Here is a 20,989-nt window from a genome sequence, read left to right as displayed (position 1 = left end):
TGTGTATGTTCTTCATTGATAAGTTCGACATTTGGAGCTTCTGATTGCATGTTATGGGTTGTATATGTTGATGACATGAGGTTCACTTGTTATGATTTTTGTTTATCTTTGAGGTATGAATAGTTGGATGTGTTAGTAGTTTTTATGAGTGTTATTTCAACTATGGAGATTATTTTTTGGCAACTACTAAGGCATATTGTTACATTTTGATTGAGTGTTTTTGTTGCAACATCAATTGAGGTAGATCCTATGCTTCTTTGCCACTTAGTGTGGCATCTCTTAGCATTCATGATGGAGAATTAGAGCATTCATTCTTGAAATGGTGGTCACCTTGTTTCTTTTTGTATCTTGATGGAGCACATGGAGAACTTTGATACCTTGATGATATGTGTGGTTGTAAGTATTGTTCCCTTGGTCATGTTTGAGGTTACTTATTACCCCTTATGAAATGTATGCAACAAGTGGAAGAAAGTTAGGAAAAGGGGTATTGTATATATTGCATAATGTTATACCCCTACCCATTATCAACTAGGTTGTTGGTGAAGCATCAATCCAGTGGATTCATTGAATATCGTTCACTGCGGATTGATGAGAAGTGGGCTACTCCTCAATGGGAGCAGTTCAGATGATGACAAAAGATGTCTTTGCATCTTTAGCATTGTTGTCAAAGGGGGAAGAAATGTAACAGTCATGGGGAGAAGAAATATGATAAGAGGAGAAGAGCAATAAAGAGCAAAGAAGAAGAAGTGATGACCGAACAGTGATATAGCAGGTTTCATGATGAGATTTTCATGTTGCAGTTTTTGGTGTTGCCATCAATGCCAAAGGGGGATATTTTTGGCATGCTGCAATAAATGATGGAGATGATGGTGTACCGGTAAAGGACTATTGGTGATGATATATTGATGGACTGTTGGTGATGATATAATTATGATATGATGCTTGGTGATCATTTATTTGTGTTGTCATTAATGGAAACCATATTTGTCCATGTTTGTTTATGCTTGGTATGTCATCTAAGTCTACTAGTTAAGTCTAACCGGTAATGGATTGAATTGGATTGAGCTAGAAAGCAAAACTGCCTAGTGACAGTGAACCGGTAAGTAGGAACAGAGAAGGAGAGGTTGCAGTAGTGATCCTTGTTGAGTCAGGTGTTGCGGTTTGGAATGTGTGCTTATGACATCATAAAGAGTCTATGACATGAACTGCATCATGTTTGGAGAACCAGAAGTCATGTTTGTAATTGATTGTTGTATAATCAGCTAGGGTTTGAGAACCGGTAACAAGATCCTTGAGTGGTGATGATTTATGGTTTGGCAGTGATTCTTTTCATGTTCATAAGTTGATGATGATGTGTCAAAATCCATGTGAAGAGATAAGATGCTATTTTGGCACCTAAAAGGAGCAAATTTCTTGGGAAGAAGTGAAGTGCTTAGCAAAATGTGTTAAGGGTTTGGCAGCTTATCAAATCGATGTGCGGTGATGAGTTATGATCATTCAATGACTATAATTGTCTTGTAATTTGTTGTAATGATCTGTATGATGATCTGTAATAATTTGTAATGATCTAATATGATCTATGATGTAGATTCATTATAGGTTAGGGTTTTGTAACTGACCTAATTGTAAATGTATTTAGGTCGAGTTTGAGAAGATGAGAGTGTCGGTGATCAGAGAAGTGTGTGTGTGTGTGCCGAACCAAATTGAGTTGTCTGCATGAGAGAAGCAAATTGGAGCTGACAAGGATCTGTAATAGCAAGCTATGAAGTGTTGAGTCCAAATCATTTATCTATTGTTTCCTAATAGTTGCAGCAGCATTAAAATCCCTTAATCGGGTAGGTCCTAACAGGCCTGATTGTATAAATCCCTTAACCGGGTAACTCAACAACTTGAGTGTAAATCCTCTAGCAAGGTTACTCCTAATAGGGTAAAGCTCCTAACAGAGCTAAGTTGTAAAATCCCTTGACCGGGTGACTCCTAACAGGGTCTGCTCTTAACCGAGCATTGTTGTAAAGCTCCCAACCGGACTAGGCTCCTAACAGGGCACATTCCGAAAGAGTGCAATATTTTGTGGGTACCAATTCTCACTGTGCTTTTTCCCATTTGGGTTTCCACATGAAAAATCCTTGTGTTAATGTTGTGGATTGATTGTTAACTTATGCATTTGATGTCTTTGCTTTATGATGAGCACTTAAGTTGCTACCGTTAATGTTTTGGTAAATTTAAGTGATTGTTAGATCAGCTACCAGTACTGGTTATAAACTATTTTGTGAAGTATTGTTCAGATTGGTGAAAGTTTGCAGTTTATTGTTATCACTGATTCACACCCCCCCCCCTCTCAGTGTTAACCAGATCCTCACATTAACAAAACAATGATGAAAAGGTTTCCCAAAAATGTAAATGTGCTCTAAAATAGTTTCAAATCTTGAGTATTTTTCTTGTTTTAGTATCAATTCAACATAATGCAAGTGCATTATGGTGCAAGAGCACCTAAGGTCTAGTCAATGAGTCATTTAGGGATTTGAGTCTTAGGAGTTAGGGGTCATGTCTTTTTTATTGAATAAGGTCTATCAAGACCATTTGAAATGTTGTTTCATGTTTTTAGGTTGTTCTGTCAAATTTGGAGTCATATTTTGTGAAATTGCAAAGTTGTCAAAAAGTTATCGTGCAACATTTTGCAAGTTTTGGAAGTTGAATGGTCAAGCAACCCAAAAACTTGTTGTGGCCCCAGGAAACTTCATAATTTGGTATAAATTATATAATCCAACCATTGGGAAAGGATTCAGCAAAATAATTTTCAAATTTGAAATCTTTGGCAAGTATTTGGAAGCTTGTTTTTCTGCAATTACTCTGTTTTCTGCACCTATACGGTGTTGTACAGATTCAAATTGATTGGACAGTCATATTTATGGATAAAGCATTTAATTTCCTTCCATTTTCCGGTGACTTGAGTTTCTAAATCATTGTGAGGAAGAAGTTATAGTAGTTTTTCACATGGTTACCTGGTTAGCTAGGGTAACTAGGGTTTCAACAACAAAATTACAATTTTCCCCTACCCGGTTATCAAAACAACTTAAAATTTTGAGGGTTTGAGGGTTTGAGGCAGGGGCAGTTGACTAAAAGTGAGTTTGAACCAACCCTAGGCCTAGTTTATAGGATTTTCCTAGCTTTTGTGCAAGTTCAAGCTACTAAGGGGACTAATTCTGCATTGTTTGATGTTATCACCCTAAAACCGCCAGAATCCTTGGTTTTGACATCCCACCTATCCAAGGGGTTGAGTTGGTTTGCAAGGTAATTTTGAGGGGGTTGCTTTGTAAAATAGGTCTAATTGAGCCCAGTTCAGTCAAAGTTCACTGACCTGGTCTGAAACAACCTACCCCAATTCTTTGGCAAGGTGTGTAAGGGATTAATGATTATCCCCATATGCAAGGGTTTGTGATTTGGAGCAGAGGTATGAAAGTTGTAGGTCAAAAACCCCAATGGTAGGGCAAGAAGGAAGTAGCCTACCTAAGGTCCCAAATTGGGAGCATATAGCAACACCAAGCCAAATTGGTGATTGATTGAGTCAAGAAGGTTCACTCTCCCCTGTCTTGCATCTTATTATAAATTGTTCATGTTATGGTCACCAGAGGGCCAAACAGTTGTGTGGCCACTTTTTGGTCCTCCATCTTTTTGCACATACCCTTGTTTCATAATATTATGACATTCTTTATGTTAATTTGAGTGTTAAAGATATGATATATCATATGGTGTTGACCTCAAGATCTTATTCTATTATTGTTGGGTTATATATAGAAAGAGATATTTTTCCTTTATATATATATGTGTGTGTGTGTGTGTGTGTGTACACACACACACACACACACACACACACACACACACACACACACACACACACACACACACAGATGTAATTTAAACAATTTTTCTTTCATTTTGCCTTTTTCTTTATTCCATTTTTATATCATTGAATGAAAAAATTCAACTAAATTTTATAAGGACAAGAAAATATCTAGGTTTTATTGGAAATAGAAGCAACATAGAGTTGTTTAAAATAGTCAATCAAGATTAATGTAAGTAGTTTATGTGAGTTCTCAAATTATGTTTCCAAGATCAATTTACCTATATAGAAATTAAAAATAAATAAATTGCAATTTATTTAACAATATCTTTATTTTCTAATTGTATTTTTTATATTTTTTAATATTTTGTTTTGACTTTGTGACCTTGAACAAGTCTAACATTTCCTCTATTCTTCTTACCACCAAAGTTATACTAAAGATTATTTCTATGCATGTCGAATAGACTATAATTATTGTGTTTATTAGTCAACTAAAATATATTATAGATATTTCACTAAAGAAATCATAAATGAAAAAAAAAAATTTACATAAAAATCTTTTATAAAAGACTCTATTTCATTTGACTTAAATATGATTAAATGTTTTATTATGTCCAAAAATGACTAATATATGATACATGCCTTAATTATTGCCCATCTCTATATGTTTATAGCATATTTTATAGTACCCTATCAAAGAACCAATCAAACTCTGCATTAATTATTATGATAATTTGACATCTCCTAACAATCATCCTAATGTGGACTTCACTAAAAAAAAAGTCTATATTCATTAGGATATTTGCTTACATAAGTAATGGTTTAGTGACAATAATTATTAAAAAATTCACAACTATTTTCATGACCCATACATTAACTTCATTCAACGTCTTAGAAAAGTTAAGTTACTTTATTTTTATTATTATTATTTTATTTTTTATAATGAAAAGTGACTCTTATTATATTGTATATTACAAGTATAAATATAGCACAACACTAATGGGCACCCAAAATTATATCCTAGACTCGTGGCTGGAGATAAATTATTAGTTTTATTTTAAATAATGTGATTTAAACTTCTTCATGTAAATTGATGGAAATTAAAGCTAGCTCAAATAAAAATATTATTTAAGTCTTCAAAGGCTACCACATGAGTAAATTTAAATTTAAAAAAAAAAACATTAAATACTTGGAAAAGATAGTAATGGTTAATTTTATAATTATTTTTATTATTATTAAGATAATAGAAAAACTATTATTGTAAATTTAATTATTTTATTTATTTGAATAAAATACATTAGTAAAATAGTTTGTAAATTGAAAGAATTTATTTTATAATGATTTAGTTTAATTGTAGGCTTAAGACAATTTAAATGATTGACTTCATGTTGGAGAGACTACTATATGGAATGTAATGGCTTAGTATGACTACAAGAGTTCCTTCTCTAGGTTCTCAATCATTATCACATCATCTAGAGGGAGTGAAGTGGTGATGAGAGGAGCTTGGGAGCACACAATTGATTGAATATGGGTAATATCCTCAATGTCAAATGTTAATATAAAGATTCTCAACCTATGGGTGCACTTTTTCTTCTTGCACCTATATATGTTGCATAACACTACAAATAACCATTGTCTTGTAAACTAAAAATATAACAAACAATTATTGAACACACCCAAAGACTAAGAGAGTCGGGGAGGGGGATAAATCGGTCTTAAAAAAATTATGTCACTTCTAATTAATTATTCATTCAACATATATGATTAAACAACAAGGAAAGAGAGAAGCCAATGCACATAACCATAACACCAAATATATGTGGAAAACCCACATGGGAAAAACCATGATGAAAAAAGTTGCTTGGATCTACTATCCAAAACTAGCCTCACAAATAGGAACAAGATTACATCATTGATTTAGAGCTACAACCTCAAGAAGCAACAACTTCCTAAAGATTAAAAGTTGAAAAGGAGAAATGACTATGATTGGTGGCTTAACTCCACCGATCAATCAACAATAACTCTTTTATGTACCATTAACTGCTTTTGGCTACTGCCTTTAACATCTACACATCCTTTCTTACTTCCACAGCCTTCTTAAATTATTTGATCTCATATATGTAGGTATGTATGTATGTATGTATATGTGTGTGTGTATGCAAACATATATATACATATATATGTACACACATACGCATTCACATACACATACATATGTATATATGTGTGTATACATATATGTATATATGTATATGCATATATATACATATATACATCTATGTGTATATTTATATACATATATACATATGTATATGTGTATATATATATACATATGTATATGTGTATATATATATACATATATATACATAGATATGTACACACACACACATATATACATATATATACACACACAGATATGTACATACATACATACATACATATATATATGTATGTATATATATATATATACATATCTGTGTGTGTATATGTATATATTTATATATACACATCTCTCTCTCTCTCTCTCTCTCTCTCTCTCTCTCTCTCTCTCTCTCTCTCTCTCTCTCTCTCTCTGTGTGTGTATGTACATACATATGTATATATATGTATATATACAAATATTGAAATATCCCAGACCAATTTTTTTCAATTTTTCAATTACAAAGAGTAATGCAACACACATCTGTTAGGGTTAGCACTTAAACCAACACGATGCGGAAAACAACTCTAACCAAGAATGTACACCAGGATCCCAGGTTGGGCAAGGCGTGAGCATATGGTTAGAGGGTCTTAAAGCATTCTAAAAGTAACTCTAACCAAGAATGTGCCCAAGATGGACTAACATATGGTCAGAGGATCTTTACAATTACAACTGCTGAAAGGAAAACTCGACACCAAGCATGTGCTTTCAAACCCAGGGTGGGAATGGAGCTACCATATGGTGGAGATGCTAAGAACTTAGAAATGGAATTAAACGTAAATAACAAGTGTGAAATGAAAATGAGAAGAAATGTTGCCAGTACTACTGTTCAGCTTACAATATGATAGTAAATGCTTGCCAAGATCATAGGATTAAGACTATACAATGTTGTAACAATATAGAAGGCTCTCCCAGGCTTAACAAAAATGATAAGTCCAAGAAATTCTACTCAAGGATCAATCTTAATATTCTCATTTATGACAGACCTGTATGTGAAATGCTTAATCAACAACACATGGAATCACTAAAATGCTCATTACTCTCTCAATACTAGTCTGAATGACCCAAAACCAAAAGCAATGGCTTCCTATGAAGGAGGCAACCCAACCAATACCAAGAAATCAGACATTAACCCAACAGATTATTTATCATGAACCCCAGGGCAATTCCCAACAGTGACGCTAGGCAGGAATGGTGATTCCTCTCTATAAAATAAAACACTTCATATTAGAATCTGCAAATTTGCACAAAGGAGTGCCCAGCCAAAGCAAGAGGAAATATGCAATACCCAGAATGAATATGTTTTTATTTTGAAATATATGAGTGAAACTACAAATCTGCCCTGCTAACCGCGACTCCCGAAAATGAAATGAAATGCAAATAACTGAACTTCAAGCACAACTCAAGCTACAATGCAATCCCCTCTACAAACTCTCACAACTACACTAAATCACCACTAGTTTCTATCTTTCAAGCAAGAAGCAATGCCAAGGCTAGGAGGCATTCATTCCTCGAAGCAACCCCAATACCATTTCGGTAGAGTAACATTACAATAGACATAAGATGCCCAAATGAAGGGAAGAGGCCTCCATTTATAAGCTTAACAAGGAATCTCAAGAGGCTTCTAGAAACTGCGCCCTAATTTCACATTTGAATTTTCCTCCAAGAGATGGCGCCACTTTTAAAAGCTTTAATTAACCTTTATTTTAATTCACTTCTCTTCATAAAGTTGGCACCCCTTTTCATAAGCAAGATTTTAGACCTTAGGAAATATTAAATCCCTTCCATGATGCGTCCACCCTTGAAGACTACCTTTTAAAACAACTTGAAGTGATGAAGCTAGGCCAAGGGGTCAACTTTAAAATATAACATTAAAACATAACATTATTTAAATGAAATGAACTTATCTCTCCAAAACCATCCCAAGGCCAAAAGTGATGAAGCCAACTGAACCAACTGAAGAAGAGAACCAACTGTGCCGAAATAATCAAGACCACAGCCAGAAATAGAATTTACTAAAAATAATAAATTCCAAAAAGTGCTCAGAACGCAAAGACAGACATACCACTGCAAAGCCCTCTAAAAAACCAGAAAGAATCCGCAATCCAAACTCTAATTCACGAGCAACAACAATCTCCAAAATTGGAAACCCTAATTTCACCCATTGAGTAGCTTATGGGTCTCCGAAATAGGCCATCAGTCAACTGAAACATCATGCCTGAGAAGGGGACATTACAGTTTGCCCTCCCCAAGATTGCTTGTCCTCAAGCAATTGCAAGTTTGGATGCTGCAAAATCTCCTCATTCTCCCAAGTTGCATCCTCCAAGGGAAAATTCTTCCACCTCACCAAGTATTCCTTGATTGTTCTTCTTCTCAAAGAACGCTCTCTGGAATCAATAATCTCTTCTGGAATCAAAATCAACTGCCCTTCTTTGTCCAAAGGTGGTAATTGTGAAGAAGCAATAACATTATGTCCAAGTGCCTTCTTGAGGTGAGACACGTGGAAGACATTGTGTACTTTACTACTCGAAGGTAGCTCCAACTCATAAGCTACTGCTCCAACCTTTCTGATGACTTGGAATGGCCCATAGAAACTAGGCTTGAGCTTCTCAGCTCCACTCTTCTTGAGAGTAGACTGTCTGTATGGCTGTAGTCGAAGATAAACCATATCTCCAACCTCAAAAGAGCGCTCAATGCGTCATTGATCAGCGTACATCTTCTGCTGATTCTGAGCAATCTGCAAGTTGTTCTTCAAGGATTTCAAGATGTCTTGACTTTGCTGCAACAAATCCTTGGCTTGAGGGGCTTTGCTATCACCAAACACCAAATCAGCAAAGCTAGGAGCCTCATAACCATAGAGAGCCATGAAGGGAGACATCCTTATTGACATGTGAAAGGAAGAATTGTAACAATACTCGCCTATGTGGAGCCATTTCACCCAAGCTCTTTGCTGCTCTGAAACATAGTTTCTTAGATAGCCTTCCAACCACTTGTTCACTATCTCTGTTTGTCCATCAGTTTGGGGGTGATAACTAGTGCTTGGAGTAAGCACCGTACCACTCATCCTGAAGACTTCTTGCCAAAAGGTGCTTAGGAACTTGTTGTCCCTATCACTCACAATGTTTTTCGGCAACCCATGCAATCTAAACACCTCATGGAAAAACAAATCTGCAGCTTGAGCTGCTGAAAAAGAGCTCGTGATGGCAAAGAAGTGAGCAAACTTTGTCAATCTGTCCACTACAACATAGATACAATCTTTGCCTTGGGCCTTTGGCAACCCAGTGATGAAGTCTATTGATATGCTTTCCCATTTTTGGTTGGGAATGGGAAGAGGTTGCAGTAGACCAGCAGGTAGAGTGTGCTCATTCTTGTTCATCTGACAAGTAGGACATTTCTGGATGTAGCGTTGAACATCCCCTTTCAGCCCTTTCCAAGGAAATCTTTCCCGAATCTGCCTATATGTTTTGAAGAAACCCTAATGACCAGCAAGTGGAATGTCATGGAATGTCATCAAAATCTTCTTTCTGAGCTTAGAATCAGCCACCACAAAGATTCTACCCTTGTAGTGTATCAGCCCGTCAACCACCTTGTACCTTTTGTCATGAAAAGTACCTTCAATGATGCTGATTGCCAACTAATTTTTGGCATAATCAGCAAGCAACATGTCCTTCCAATCAGTAGTAAGCTCACACAATGAACTCAAATGAGGTCTCCTAGATAGAGCATCAGCCACAATATTGTTTTTCCCTTTGACATACTCAATGTCAAAATCGTAAGCTTGAAGCTTACTCACCCACTTTTGTTGTCTCTCATTCAAATCCTTTTGATGCATGAAGTGCTTGAGACTATTGTGATCAGTCTTGACCATGAATTTGCTCCCCACCAAATACTGTTTGAACTTAGCTAATGCATGCATGATTGCAAGCATTTCCTTGTCATAGATGGAGTAAGTCCTTTCAACACCTCTTAATTTTCTGCTCTCAAACACAATGTGATGCTTGTCTTGCATCAAAATAGCCCCAACACCTTCTCCAGATGCATCACACTGTAGCTCGAAGGGCTTGGAGAAATTTGGAATTGCCAAAATCGGACAAGAGCTCATGATCTTCTTAAATTTATCAAAAGTAGTTTGAGCCTTTTCTATCCAACAAAAAGCTCCCTTTTCATGAGGTCAGTAAGAGGAGCAACGTTCTGTGAATAGCCCTTCACAAATCTTCTGTAAAAACCACAAAGACCCAAGAACCCTTTCAAATGAGTCAAGTTCTCTGGGGGTGGCCAATCAACTATTGCCTTGATCTTTTCAAGATCAACCTTCACTCCATCAGCACTGATTATGTGACCAAGGTAAAGTAGCTCCTTCATTCCATATTCACATTTGGATTCTTTGGCAAACATACTTTCTGATTCAAGGATGCTAAGCACTTCCTCTACGTGCTTGAGGTGTTCTTCCCATGTCCTTTTGTAGATCGGAATGTCATCAAAAAAGATTAACATGAAGTTCCTCAACTGCTTCTGAAGGACTCTGTTCATACAAGACTGGAAGGTAGTAGGAGCATTAGTCAACCTGTAAAGCGGAAAAATTGAACCCTAGTCGTTCTCCCCTCCCCAACTCCAAGGAGAGAGAAGGGAGAGTCACTAGGGTTGATGGTTTTCACTTAGGAGAGACTTTACATTCAAAAGAGGGGTTGAAACCCACAAGATCCAATCCCACGCAATGCAAGATTGGATTCTATATGAGTTTCAAGGGTTAAGACATCAAGGATACCCTCTTTTGTAAAGAATGTAGATAGAAAGATTGAACTAGGAATGCATGTAAAGTAGGAAAGATTCGCTTATAAATAGAGATAGAGATATGGTATGAAGCTGCGGACCTGGAATTAGTAGTAAAATGTCGAGACGGTGTTGTTCTTCAAATTTGAGCGAAAGTTGACGGGACGATGGCGCCCGACGTGCACACGGTCCTCCGAAAAATCTGCGAAACGAAGGGGGATCTGTTCGTCTCTGCACAAGGATTCCAGATCTTCAATTACAGCCGTGTACTTGCAACCTACACACAGAAAAGAGAGGACGATTGGGGGGTTAGAGATGAGGGGTTTTCCTTTAGGTCAAACCCCGGTTTTGGAATTAACCAAGAAATGAGAATGCTGTAAATGTAAATGTTTGAAATGTAAACAAGTATTGATACCTTGTTGTAAGAATGTTTGTATTCTTACATGCGAAGGTGTAATGTATGTAGTATGTTGTATGTTGTATGTGATCTCCTCTTCAATGGTTGAATCCTTGTCTTGAATACAACACTTAGCCTTGAATGGAGACTTAGAATGCTCAATTGCTTGAAGGAATGCTTGAATGCTTGAATGTTTGAATGTTTGAATATTGCTTTCGCCTCTTGCTCTTGCTTATTTCCTTTTTTCAACCTCCTCAAATGGGAGAAGAAATGTAGTTTATATACTTGTCAATTAGGGCTGATAGACTGATTTTCTCGACCTTAGGCCGACCAGGAAACATTATTTTCCAATTTGAAAACTTAAAGACCCGAAGCCCCATAAGAGACCAGGCCCAAAATAGGGCCAGGGACCAGGGCGTTGGGCGCCATGGTCCTGGGGGACCAGGGCACTGGGCACCCTCATCCTAAAGGACCAGGGCATTGGGCACCATGGTCCCACCTCCAGGGACAGCAAGGTGCAAGGAGGATTAGGCCAGGGTGCTGAAAAATGCAGTTTTTGGTGTCATGAACAAGTTTCGGGGTCTTCATTTAGGTTCCGTGTTGCATCGCCATCGTGAAGACCCAAATGCAGTTGAAATTGCAAGTGTCACAATTTTAGGACGCTACATTTAGCCCCCACTTTAGCGGGAGTATAAGCGTACGCTCATACTTCCGGTAAAGTACAAGGAAACAACATTGAGAGACTTTCACCATGTCAAGGAGGCAAGATACACCAAGCCCCCAGTGGACTAAGGATCTTACGACTTCGATTGACAAAGTAAAAGGGAAGATCACGAGGGAGAACCATGACTATCAGTAGTAAGGTTCCCTCACTATGAGTCATGCAAGAAAGATATCAAAAAATTTCAAGGCAAAGCTAAATTTGTCAAGAAATTTTCAAGTATCTTGAAAAGATATGAACGGGATGTATGCCCCCCTACGTTAAAGCGATCACACACGCCTCACCGGGGGTGATTGCTTTAAGGTAGTGATACATATAAGAAATGAGAAAGGAGCACATTATCAGAAGGATTTAGCCCCCAAGTGTGAGATAAGCCCAAGGATAATAGACACAAAACACAAAGCACAAGGTGACTTCTCTTTCCTCGGGGTCAGTATGCTATATGATAATTCATGTATATCATATGTATGTATGCATAATTGTTCTTCATTCCCCAATCAAGGAAGGTCACCTAGAAGAAGGGAACACATGTGTCTTTTGAGTCAACATGAGAGAGACCAAAAGAGATCTCAATGTTTTGCATCGTCCTCAAGTAGACAACACTAAGGACAACAAATAGAAGAATGAGAATAACACATAGAAGAAGTAACAAAAGAGAGGAGGAGAGAGTCTACTATGCTAATGGACTAGTCTAGCACGTCATCTACCCCCCGATCTTGCTGATCAATATTTCGGGAAGGTAGGAAACATGCTAGAGGAGGAACATCCAACACAGCAGATGGAGCTATCACAAGATCGAAACAAGGGCTATGTTCATGTTCCGAGCCATGTTGTTCTTGTCTAGGAGCTAATATAAGTGCTTTAGAGAATTCATTAGATAAATGGTTATCAACATCAACATATTCATACTCACTATCAGAATGAACAGGAGTAACATTTTCATCATGAATAACATTTTCATCTATATCATCATCAAGATTTATAAAAATAGGATCTTTAACTCGCACAGGATCAAGACCATCATGCATCTTATGTTTAGGAGATTTCGGCTCAATCGTCGGCTGAGGAGAAAATGGAATAATACTAGCTGAAGGTGTTTTGGGGGATTGCAAAGTTTGAGAAGCAGCTACCTGAGCTCTAAGACGGCGCTTTCGTCGACGTTCACGTGCAGAATGATTTCGTCTAGTCTTAGTAGGAAGTTGCGAAGATTGAGGAGGAGGAATGTTCTCACCCTTATCACTTGGGTGTTTAGGTTGTGGTCTCTTAGGTTGAATAATAGGAGAAGAGGAAGGTCTCTTCTCTCCATAAGAGGAAGGAGGAGGAACTGCTCCATACAAAGGAGGAATATTCGGTTTAGGAAGGAGACAAAGCCCATCATGACGAGGAGGGATAGGTCTACTTTTAGGAAGTTTATTAGTCATAGGCATAGTCACATCCATAGGAATGGGTTGGGAATCTTCTTGAGGAAAGACATTAGTTTTATCTTTCAAAGGAAGAACTTCCTTTTCAAGAACGATAGGAATGTCAAGTTTGGGTGTTCTAGGTTCACTTAGAGATAGGATCATATCTTTTTTCCACTTTTGATAAGATTTGAAAAGATGATCACTTCGCGGAGGAAGAGATTGGAATTGTTTAGGCCAAAAGTAATCAATAGGAAAGCTAGAAGTTCTTTCAGCTGGTTTAAAGAGACTATGATTGATAGTAACAACTTCACCCTTATGGGGAAATTTCAGACACTTATGAATAGGAGAAGCAATAGCTTTCATGGAAGACAGCCAAGGATAGCCTAGCTTCACATGAAATTGTTCAGACGATGGAATAATAGCAAAGCTCACATCAAGGGATTTGTTATGAACCTCAATAGGCAATGTAATAGAACCAATTGCAAGAGAAGAAAATGCATCAAATAATTTCACAACCACATTTGTTTCGTCATAGATCACTTGATTCAATTGCAAAGTAAAAAGAAATTCTTCAGTAATGATATTAACCATACAAGAAGGATCAATAAGCACTCCATGGCAAGGTGTATTCTTGACTTTTGCAACTATATATAAAGGACCATCAGGTGCCCTGATAGTTTCATTAGAATCAAAGGTGATGGAAGGTTCTTTAGGGATTTTCTGCTGCTCTACAAAGTTAATCACATTCGGAGTCATGGACACAAGATCATCAGGTGAGACAGAGGAATCATTAGTATCAATCGCATTAGAGGTATGAGAAGGCAATGGATCAGTAAAAATCTTAAGATTTTGGTTAGGAGGAGCTACAGATGTGTTGCCTTTATCATTCACACCAGAAATAGAGATAGTATTATTATCAATCAAATCTTGAATTTTACCCTTTAAAGCAAAACATTTTTCAGTATCATGCCTAGGTTGACGATGAAATTGACAAAAAGATTTGTTATCAAAATAGGGTGAATTAATCTTTGCAGGATCTATTTGCTTTATAGGAGGAAGAGTAAGCACATTTTGTTCCAATAACTTATTCATAATACTATGCAATGATTCATTCAAAGGAGTAAACTTTCTTTCTTTCTTGAAAAACTTAGAAATAGGATGCACACCTGATGCTGCATTCACATTGTTGTTGATGATGTTTTCATTAAATTTAATGGACTCTCTATTCGGTTTAAACTTCCCAAATGGTTGTTGACTACTATCACCCTTATCACTCGGAGCCATAGGATTTGCTTGTTCCATTTGACTCACAGTCAGTTGATAATTGTGAAGAGTTGCGCACAACTGTTGGAAAGAAGTAAACTCAGAAAATAGAAGTTTTTCTCTAATGTCTTTTTGTAAATTAGAAGTAAAGATTCTTTGAATATCATTGTCAGGTACTGGAAAAGACATTTGAGCATACAAATGCTTATATCTACCAATGAAATCAGTCACATTTTCTTTAACACCTTGTTTACAATGCATTAAATCAATCAAAGTAACTTTAGGACTTATATTGTTTTGAAATTGTTGAATAAAAGCATTTGCAAGTTGTTCGAAAGAAGTAATAGAATAAGAAGGCAATGAGCAATACCATTGTAGGGCTTTATCTCTTAATGTTCTAGTAAATAGTTTTGCAAGCAACCTTTGGTCATAAGCAAAATCAGTACATATTGTTTGAAAGGTCTTAACATGTGTTAGAGGATCACCCTTACAATTCTAAAGCTCCAAATGTGGAATTTCAACATGTTTAGGGGGGATAGCTCGAACAATGTCAAGAGAAAGTGGGCTCGCAACATCAAATGTGGGCACACTAAACTTAGATTGATTCATAGAGGCAATTTGTTGCTGTAAAGAAGAGACAGTTTGTGCAAGATTGTTAATGGTTGCTTCAGTCGAAGAGTTCATATTAGACGTGTTAGATTGTGATGGAGGTGTTATGTTATTGAAAGAAGGTAGAGAGTAAGGTGGTGGGATGCTATGATAGTTAGTCATAGGAGATGATTGGAAAGGAGGAACACTACAAGGAGGAATGGAAGGGTTAAATGAATTGCCCCCTTGTGTCATGTTTATTTGTGGAGATATAATAGGAACACTCATTGAAGGAATGAATGAAGAAGTTGGATTGAATGAAGGAAGCAGATTGATTGAAGAAGAGGGATTGCCCCCATGATTAGTGATCATAGGAGGAATGTCTTGTATTGAAGTAGTCATTATGTTTGATGTAAAAGTAGGTATACTAGCAATAGGAGTTGTCAAAGGAATAGAATGATTAACCTGAGTAGGAGGTTGTGTATAACCTAAAGTTTCGGCACAACTCTTCATAGGCATCACATTAGAATCCACAATGTGTGCAATACCACGCAAAATATCAATTCCATTCTTATCACTTTGAACCATACGTTTTAGACCCTCAATTAATGAAAGAGCTTGACTATCAGGGTATTCTTGAGACATCCATTGTCGAAAATCATCAAATTGGCTATCCAATTTCGAAAGTTGTTCTACAGAAACCTCATGGAGAGCTTCTTCATCATTAAGAGGATTAGAGGAATTACCCATGTCCTCGTTAAAAAGGCCATTCAAATTAGGTTCCATCTCCTCGGTAATTACACCTTGGAAAGACTTAATTCTAAGGCTTCGTCTAACGGGAATAATGTAAGTAGGGCTTATTGTTGTAAAACTCATGCACTAAAGAGAGAAGATTTTGAATTTTAGAGGTAGCAAATTTCAATAAAATCAGCCAATCTCCTAGATTTAAGTTGTTAAATGCAATCAGGACAATCTCCCGAAATTTCAGAAAAAATGTCCAGGACCGTGGCGAACGGAGTGCACACGGTCCTCGCAACTTTTTTCGAAATTTTCAGGGATGAAAGTTATGATGATTTTAAAGCTAATCTGAAAAAATTGAGGGATTTTACGATATGTAGATAGGCAATCTCAAAATTAAACCCTACCAAGATTGTTGAAAAATGTAAAATTTGAATTTTGAAAAAGAGAGGGAAACTGAAATTTTGAATTTTATGATTTTAGAGGGAATGCTGAAAGCAATGCAAGTGTTGAAATTTAAAAATTGACTCAATTTCACGTAAAATTCGAATTTGAAAGTGGAAATCAAGGTTGTTGCAATTAAACACTTAATTTCAAAAGTCACAAACTGCAAAAATTTGAATAAAACACTGAAATTTCGAATGAATGCTAACACACTTTTCAGATTTAGGACTGTAAGAAACACAATTTTGATATGAATTTCAATTTCAACAATTTTTGAATGATTAGAAGCCTCAATCCAAGCAATCGCTAGACCAACTTTGACTTTAATTTTGAAGGTGTTAAAATTGATAAAATCAGCCAAAATTCTGGATTTTAGCAGAAAAATACAGTAAGATCTAGCTCCCGAAATTTCAGAAAAAATGTTCGGGACGATGGTGCTCGGGGTGCACACAGTCCTCGCAACTTTTTTCCAAATTTTCAGGGATGAAAGATATTGTGATTTTATTGCGGAATCCAAAGTTACAGCCGATTTGGAAGTGTTTTGATTAGTGAAATTGTCAGTCAAAGGTTGAATCAAGAAGGTCTTAAAAATTAGGGTTTTGACATTTAACCACTCAATTTTCAGAATTAAAGCACAAATATGAATTGACAATTTTCAATAGAAGGGTAGATCTGAAACAAGCATTAACAATTCACAAGTTTAATTACTAAAAAGAAAATTTTAGGGTTTTTATGCAATCAACCTCTAAAATTTGCAAAAGATCAAACATGGAAATATAATTAGGAAAGCAAAATTTTCAGATCTAACCATGAATAATCAGAATGAGGATGTTCACGTCGGGTTCACCAAAATGTAAAGCGGAAAAATCGAACCCTAGTTGTTCTCCCCTCCCCAACTCCAAGGAGAGAGAAGGGAGAGCCACTAGCGTTGATGGTTTTCACTTAGGAGAGACTTTACATTCAAAAGAGGGGTTGAAACCCACAAGATCCAATCCCATGCAATGCAAGATTGGATTCTATATGAGTTTCAAGGGTTAAGACATCAAGGATACCCTCTTTTGTAAAGAATGTAGATAGAAAGATTGAACTAGGAATGCATGTAAAGTAGGAAAGATTCGCTTATAAACAGAGATAGAGATATGGTATGAAGCTGCGGACCTAGAATTAGTAGTAAAATGTCGAGATGGTGTTGTTCTGCAAATTTGAGCGAAAGTTGACGGGACGATGGCGCCCGACGTGCACACGGTCCTCCGAAAAATCCACGAAACGAAGGGGGATCTGTTCGTCTCTGCACAAGGATTCCAGATCTTCAATTATAGTCGCGTACCTGTAACCTACACACAGAAAAGAGAGGACGATTGGGGGGTTAGGGATGAGGGGTTTGCCTTTAGGTCAAACCCCAGTTTTGGAATTAACCAAGAAATGAGAATGTTGTAAATGTAAATGTTTGAAATGTAAACAAGTACTGATACCTTGTTGTAAGAATGTTTGTATTCTTACATGCGAAGGTGTAATGTATGTAGTATGTTGTATGTTGTATGTGATCTCCTCTTCAATGGTTGAATCCTTGTATTGAATGCAACACTTAGCCTTGAATGGAGACTTAGAATGCTCAATTGCTTGAAGGAATGCTTGAATGCTTGAATGTTTGAATGTTTGAATATCGCTTTTGCCTCTTGCTCTTGCTTATTTCCTTTTTTTGACCTCCTCAAATGGGAGAAGAAATGTAGTTTTTATACTTGTCAATTAGGGCTGATAGACTGATTTTCCCGACCTTAGGCCGACCAGGAAACATTATTTTCCAATTTGCAAACTTAAAGACCCGAAGCCCCATAAGAGATTGGGCCCAAAATAGGGCCAGGGACCAGGGCGCTGGGCGCCATGGTCCCACCTCCAGGGACAACAGGGTGCAAGGAGGATCAGGCCAGGGTGTTGAAAAATGCAGTTTTTGGTGTCATGAACAAGTTTCGGGGTCTCCATTCAGGTTTTGTGTTGCATCGCCATCGTGAAGACCCAAATGCAATCGAAATTGCAAGTGTCGCAATTTTAGGATGCTACACAACCCAAATGGCATGACTAAAAACATGAAGTGACCACAGTGACATCTAAATGTTGTCTTCTCAACATCAGACCCTCTCATCTGAATTTGGTAGCAGCCCGACCTCAGATCAATCTTTGAGAAGAACTTGGCTCCATGTAGCTCATCTATGAGCTCATCTATCCTTGGAATGGGGTATCAATTTTTTATGGTGCTTTGATTCAAAGCACAATAATCCACACACATGCGAATGGTACCATCCTTCTTCTTCACAAGAACAACTGCTAAAGCGAAAGGACTCTTACTTGGATGAATGAAGCCCATCTCCAAGAGTTCCTTAATTTTTTTCTCAATCTCATCCTTTTGCTTCTTAGGGTACCGATATGGAGTTGTGATAACTGGTTTAGCCCCTTCCTTGAGCTCTATGACATGCTCTGAGCCTTGTTCAGGAGGTGGCCCAGGAGGTAAATCAGCAAACACTTTACTCTTCCTAGTGAGTAAGGACTGGATATCAGGAGGGTAGTCCCTCTTTGTTTCAACCGGACTAGCTGGGAGAATCATACATTCCGCAGCCCACTCAACTTGATCATGCCGAATCAACTTTGCCATTCGCTTGAATGACACGATTCGAGGTCCACCTTTAGACATTCCTCTTAACACCACCTTCTTCCCATTGGAATGAAACTTGAGCTCCATGGTTTGCAAATTTAGGGAGATCTCTCCAAGTGAACATAGCCATTGAATGCCTAGGACGACATCCGTATCTCCAATGTTGACTACATAGAAGTCATCCTTGACTTTGTAGTTGCCCAATTGCATAGACATATTTGGGATCTTCTTGGTGCAAGAAATGTGAAACCCATCAGCAACCATAACCTTGAAGCCTTCAAAATCTTCTATTTGCAGCCCTTTCTTTGCCACTACCACTTCATCAATGAAGTTATGTGTTGATCTAGTATCAATCAAAGCAACTATTCGTTGCCCCTTAATTATCCCTCGAACCTTGAAGGATTCATTTTTTTGAAAGCTTGAAAATTGATCCAAGGTACCCCCACTTCCTTTTTCACCTTCAGATTCTTCAGGAACTCTTTCCACTTCATTGTCATCACAATTTGATTGCTGGTCTGAAGAATCAGAATCGATTTCTCCAGTTGAATAGTATTCAATTTGATGAATTTTGACTCTCTTTGGGCAAATATGATCTTGGGACCATTTTTCTCTACACCGGAAACATAACCCCTTTCTTCAGAGTTCGTTAAGTGTCTCTGGATCTAGCCTTGTTACATGAGTGTTATGATGTTTGAACTCCTTATGTTGAGGTCCCTTTCCTTTATCCTTTTTGTGAAATAATGGCTTGGATTGAATTTTTGCCTTAGGAGCAGCCCACTCCATATTTCTTGCTTTTTTCATTGCCTCTTGTAAGGAGGGTGGATCAAAAGCTTTAATCCAACCCTTGAGTGGTTCCATAAGCCCTTCACTGAATAGGATCACCAACTGCCTCTCGGTGATTCCCATGACCATTACTGAAAGCCTCTAAAATTCAGCTATGTAAGCATTGACTGTGCCATGTTGTCTAAGTTGTGCCAATTCTCTGAAATGCACTTCTGGACCCTTTTTCTCGAATCTCTCTGTGAGCCTATTGGTGAACTCATCATAGGTAGTGATTGACCGATGCCCCAAGGTGACTAGACCATGGTACCACCATTCGTGTGCTACCCCATCTAAATGAAGCATAGCAAACTTGATTGCCTCCTCTTCTATCATGGGTCTAAGAGCTAGATAGTTGTCTAACTTTTGTATCCAAGCTCTAGCTGAACTATTCTCACTCCCGTCAAAATGTGGAAGCATAACCTTGTTGGTTGCTTGATGCAAATCCCTCTGTACTATTGCTTCCCTATGTTCACAATGTCTCCCATGTCCTTTATTCTTCCTTTTATGGTCCATGAAATCATTGTAAGACATGTCTAACTTGATTTCATCAGGAAGAGACTCATACTCAGCACGATCAAGTCTCAACTGTTCCACAAATGATGCATTCTCTCCCAGATCAGGTTGAGGGTTTACTGGTGCCAAGAAGGTGGGTTTAAAAGGCCTGGAAGAAATGTTTGTTCTATTTGAGGTATGCGGAGCAGCATGTTCACTATGCTGATTGGAGCCGCAGTGTTCTCTGGTGTGCCCTTGATTGTTCTGTGAATTAGAACTCTGACCCATTTTCCCCATCATTAGAGATACCATATCCAATAAGGCATCCATCTTCCTCTCGAACCTCCTTCCTGAACTTGGTGTTCTTTCCCTTCCTTTTCCACTTTCATCCCAACTGCTTGTAAACCTCTCAGTACCACCCATTGGCCTTTCACTGTCCCCCATTTTTGTTTCCAGAGAAGACTCCCAATGAGCCCTCAAAACCTCTAATGATGTTTGACCTTCAGGAACCTGATACCACTGAAACTAAAACTGACTTGCAGCCTTCTTATCTTCCTTTGCTAAGTATCTTCTTTCTCTGTCACTCATAGAAGGTTTGTTTCACAGGATGGCAGGATGTGAGGCTTTGATACCACTGAAATATCCCAGACCAATTTTTTTCAA

General features: G+C 37.6%; 1 protein-coding gene across 1 annotated transcript; it reads right to left on the bottom strand.

The window, feature by feature from the left end:
- Positions 1-10,181: 10,181 nt before the first annotated feature.
- On the bottom strand, positions 10,182-19,924 carry LOC131066653 (uncharacterized). Its single transcript, XM_058001466.2, has 3 exons — positions 19,791-19,924; positions 18,648-19,622; positions 10,182-10,563 (listed from the first exon to the last, which is right to left on the bottom strand). The coding sequence occupies exons 1-3, from the start codon at positions 19,922-19,924 to the stop codon at positions 10,182-10,184; spliced, it is 1,491 nt and encodes a 496-aa protein (XP_057857449.2).
- Positions 19,925-20,989: the final 1,065 nt, after the last annotated feature.

This window comes from Cryptomeria japonica, chromosome 3 (genome assembly GCF_030272615.1).
Source record: "Cryptomeria japonica chromosome 3, Sugi_1.0, whole genome shotgun sequence".
Taxonomy (NCBI): Eukaryota; Viridiplantae; Streptophyta; class Pinopsida; order Cupressales; family Cupressaceae; genus Cryptomeria; species Cryptomeria japonica.
The sequence above is the reverse complement of the archived record's forward strand: the minus strand, read 5'-3'. Positions and strand labels throughout refer to the sequence as shown.

Coding starts and splice junctions, on each gene's coding strand:
- LOC131066653 (XM_058001466.2), bottom strand. CDS start 19,924: ATGGTCATGGGAATCACCGAGAGGCAGTTGGTGATCCTATTCAGTGAA. Junction 19,623..19,790: donor AAAAAAGCAAGAAATATGGA/GTGGGCTGCTCC, acceptor TTTCCGGTGTAG/AGAAAAATGGTCCCAAGATC. Junction 10,564..18,647: donor AAGGATGGTACCATTCGCAT/GTGTGTGGATTA, acceptor TTGTATGAACAG/AGTCCTTCAGAAGCAGTTGA.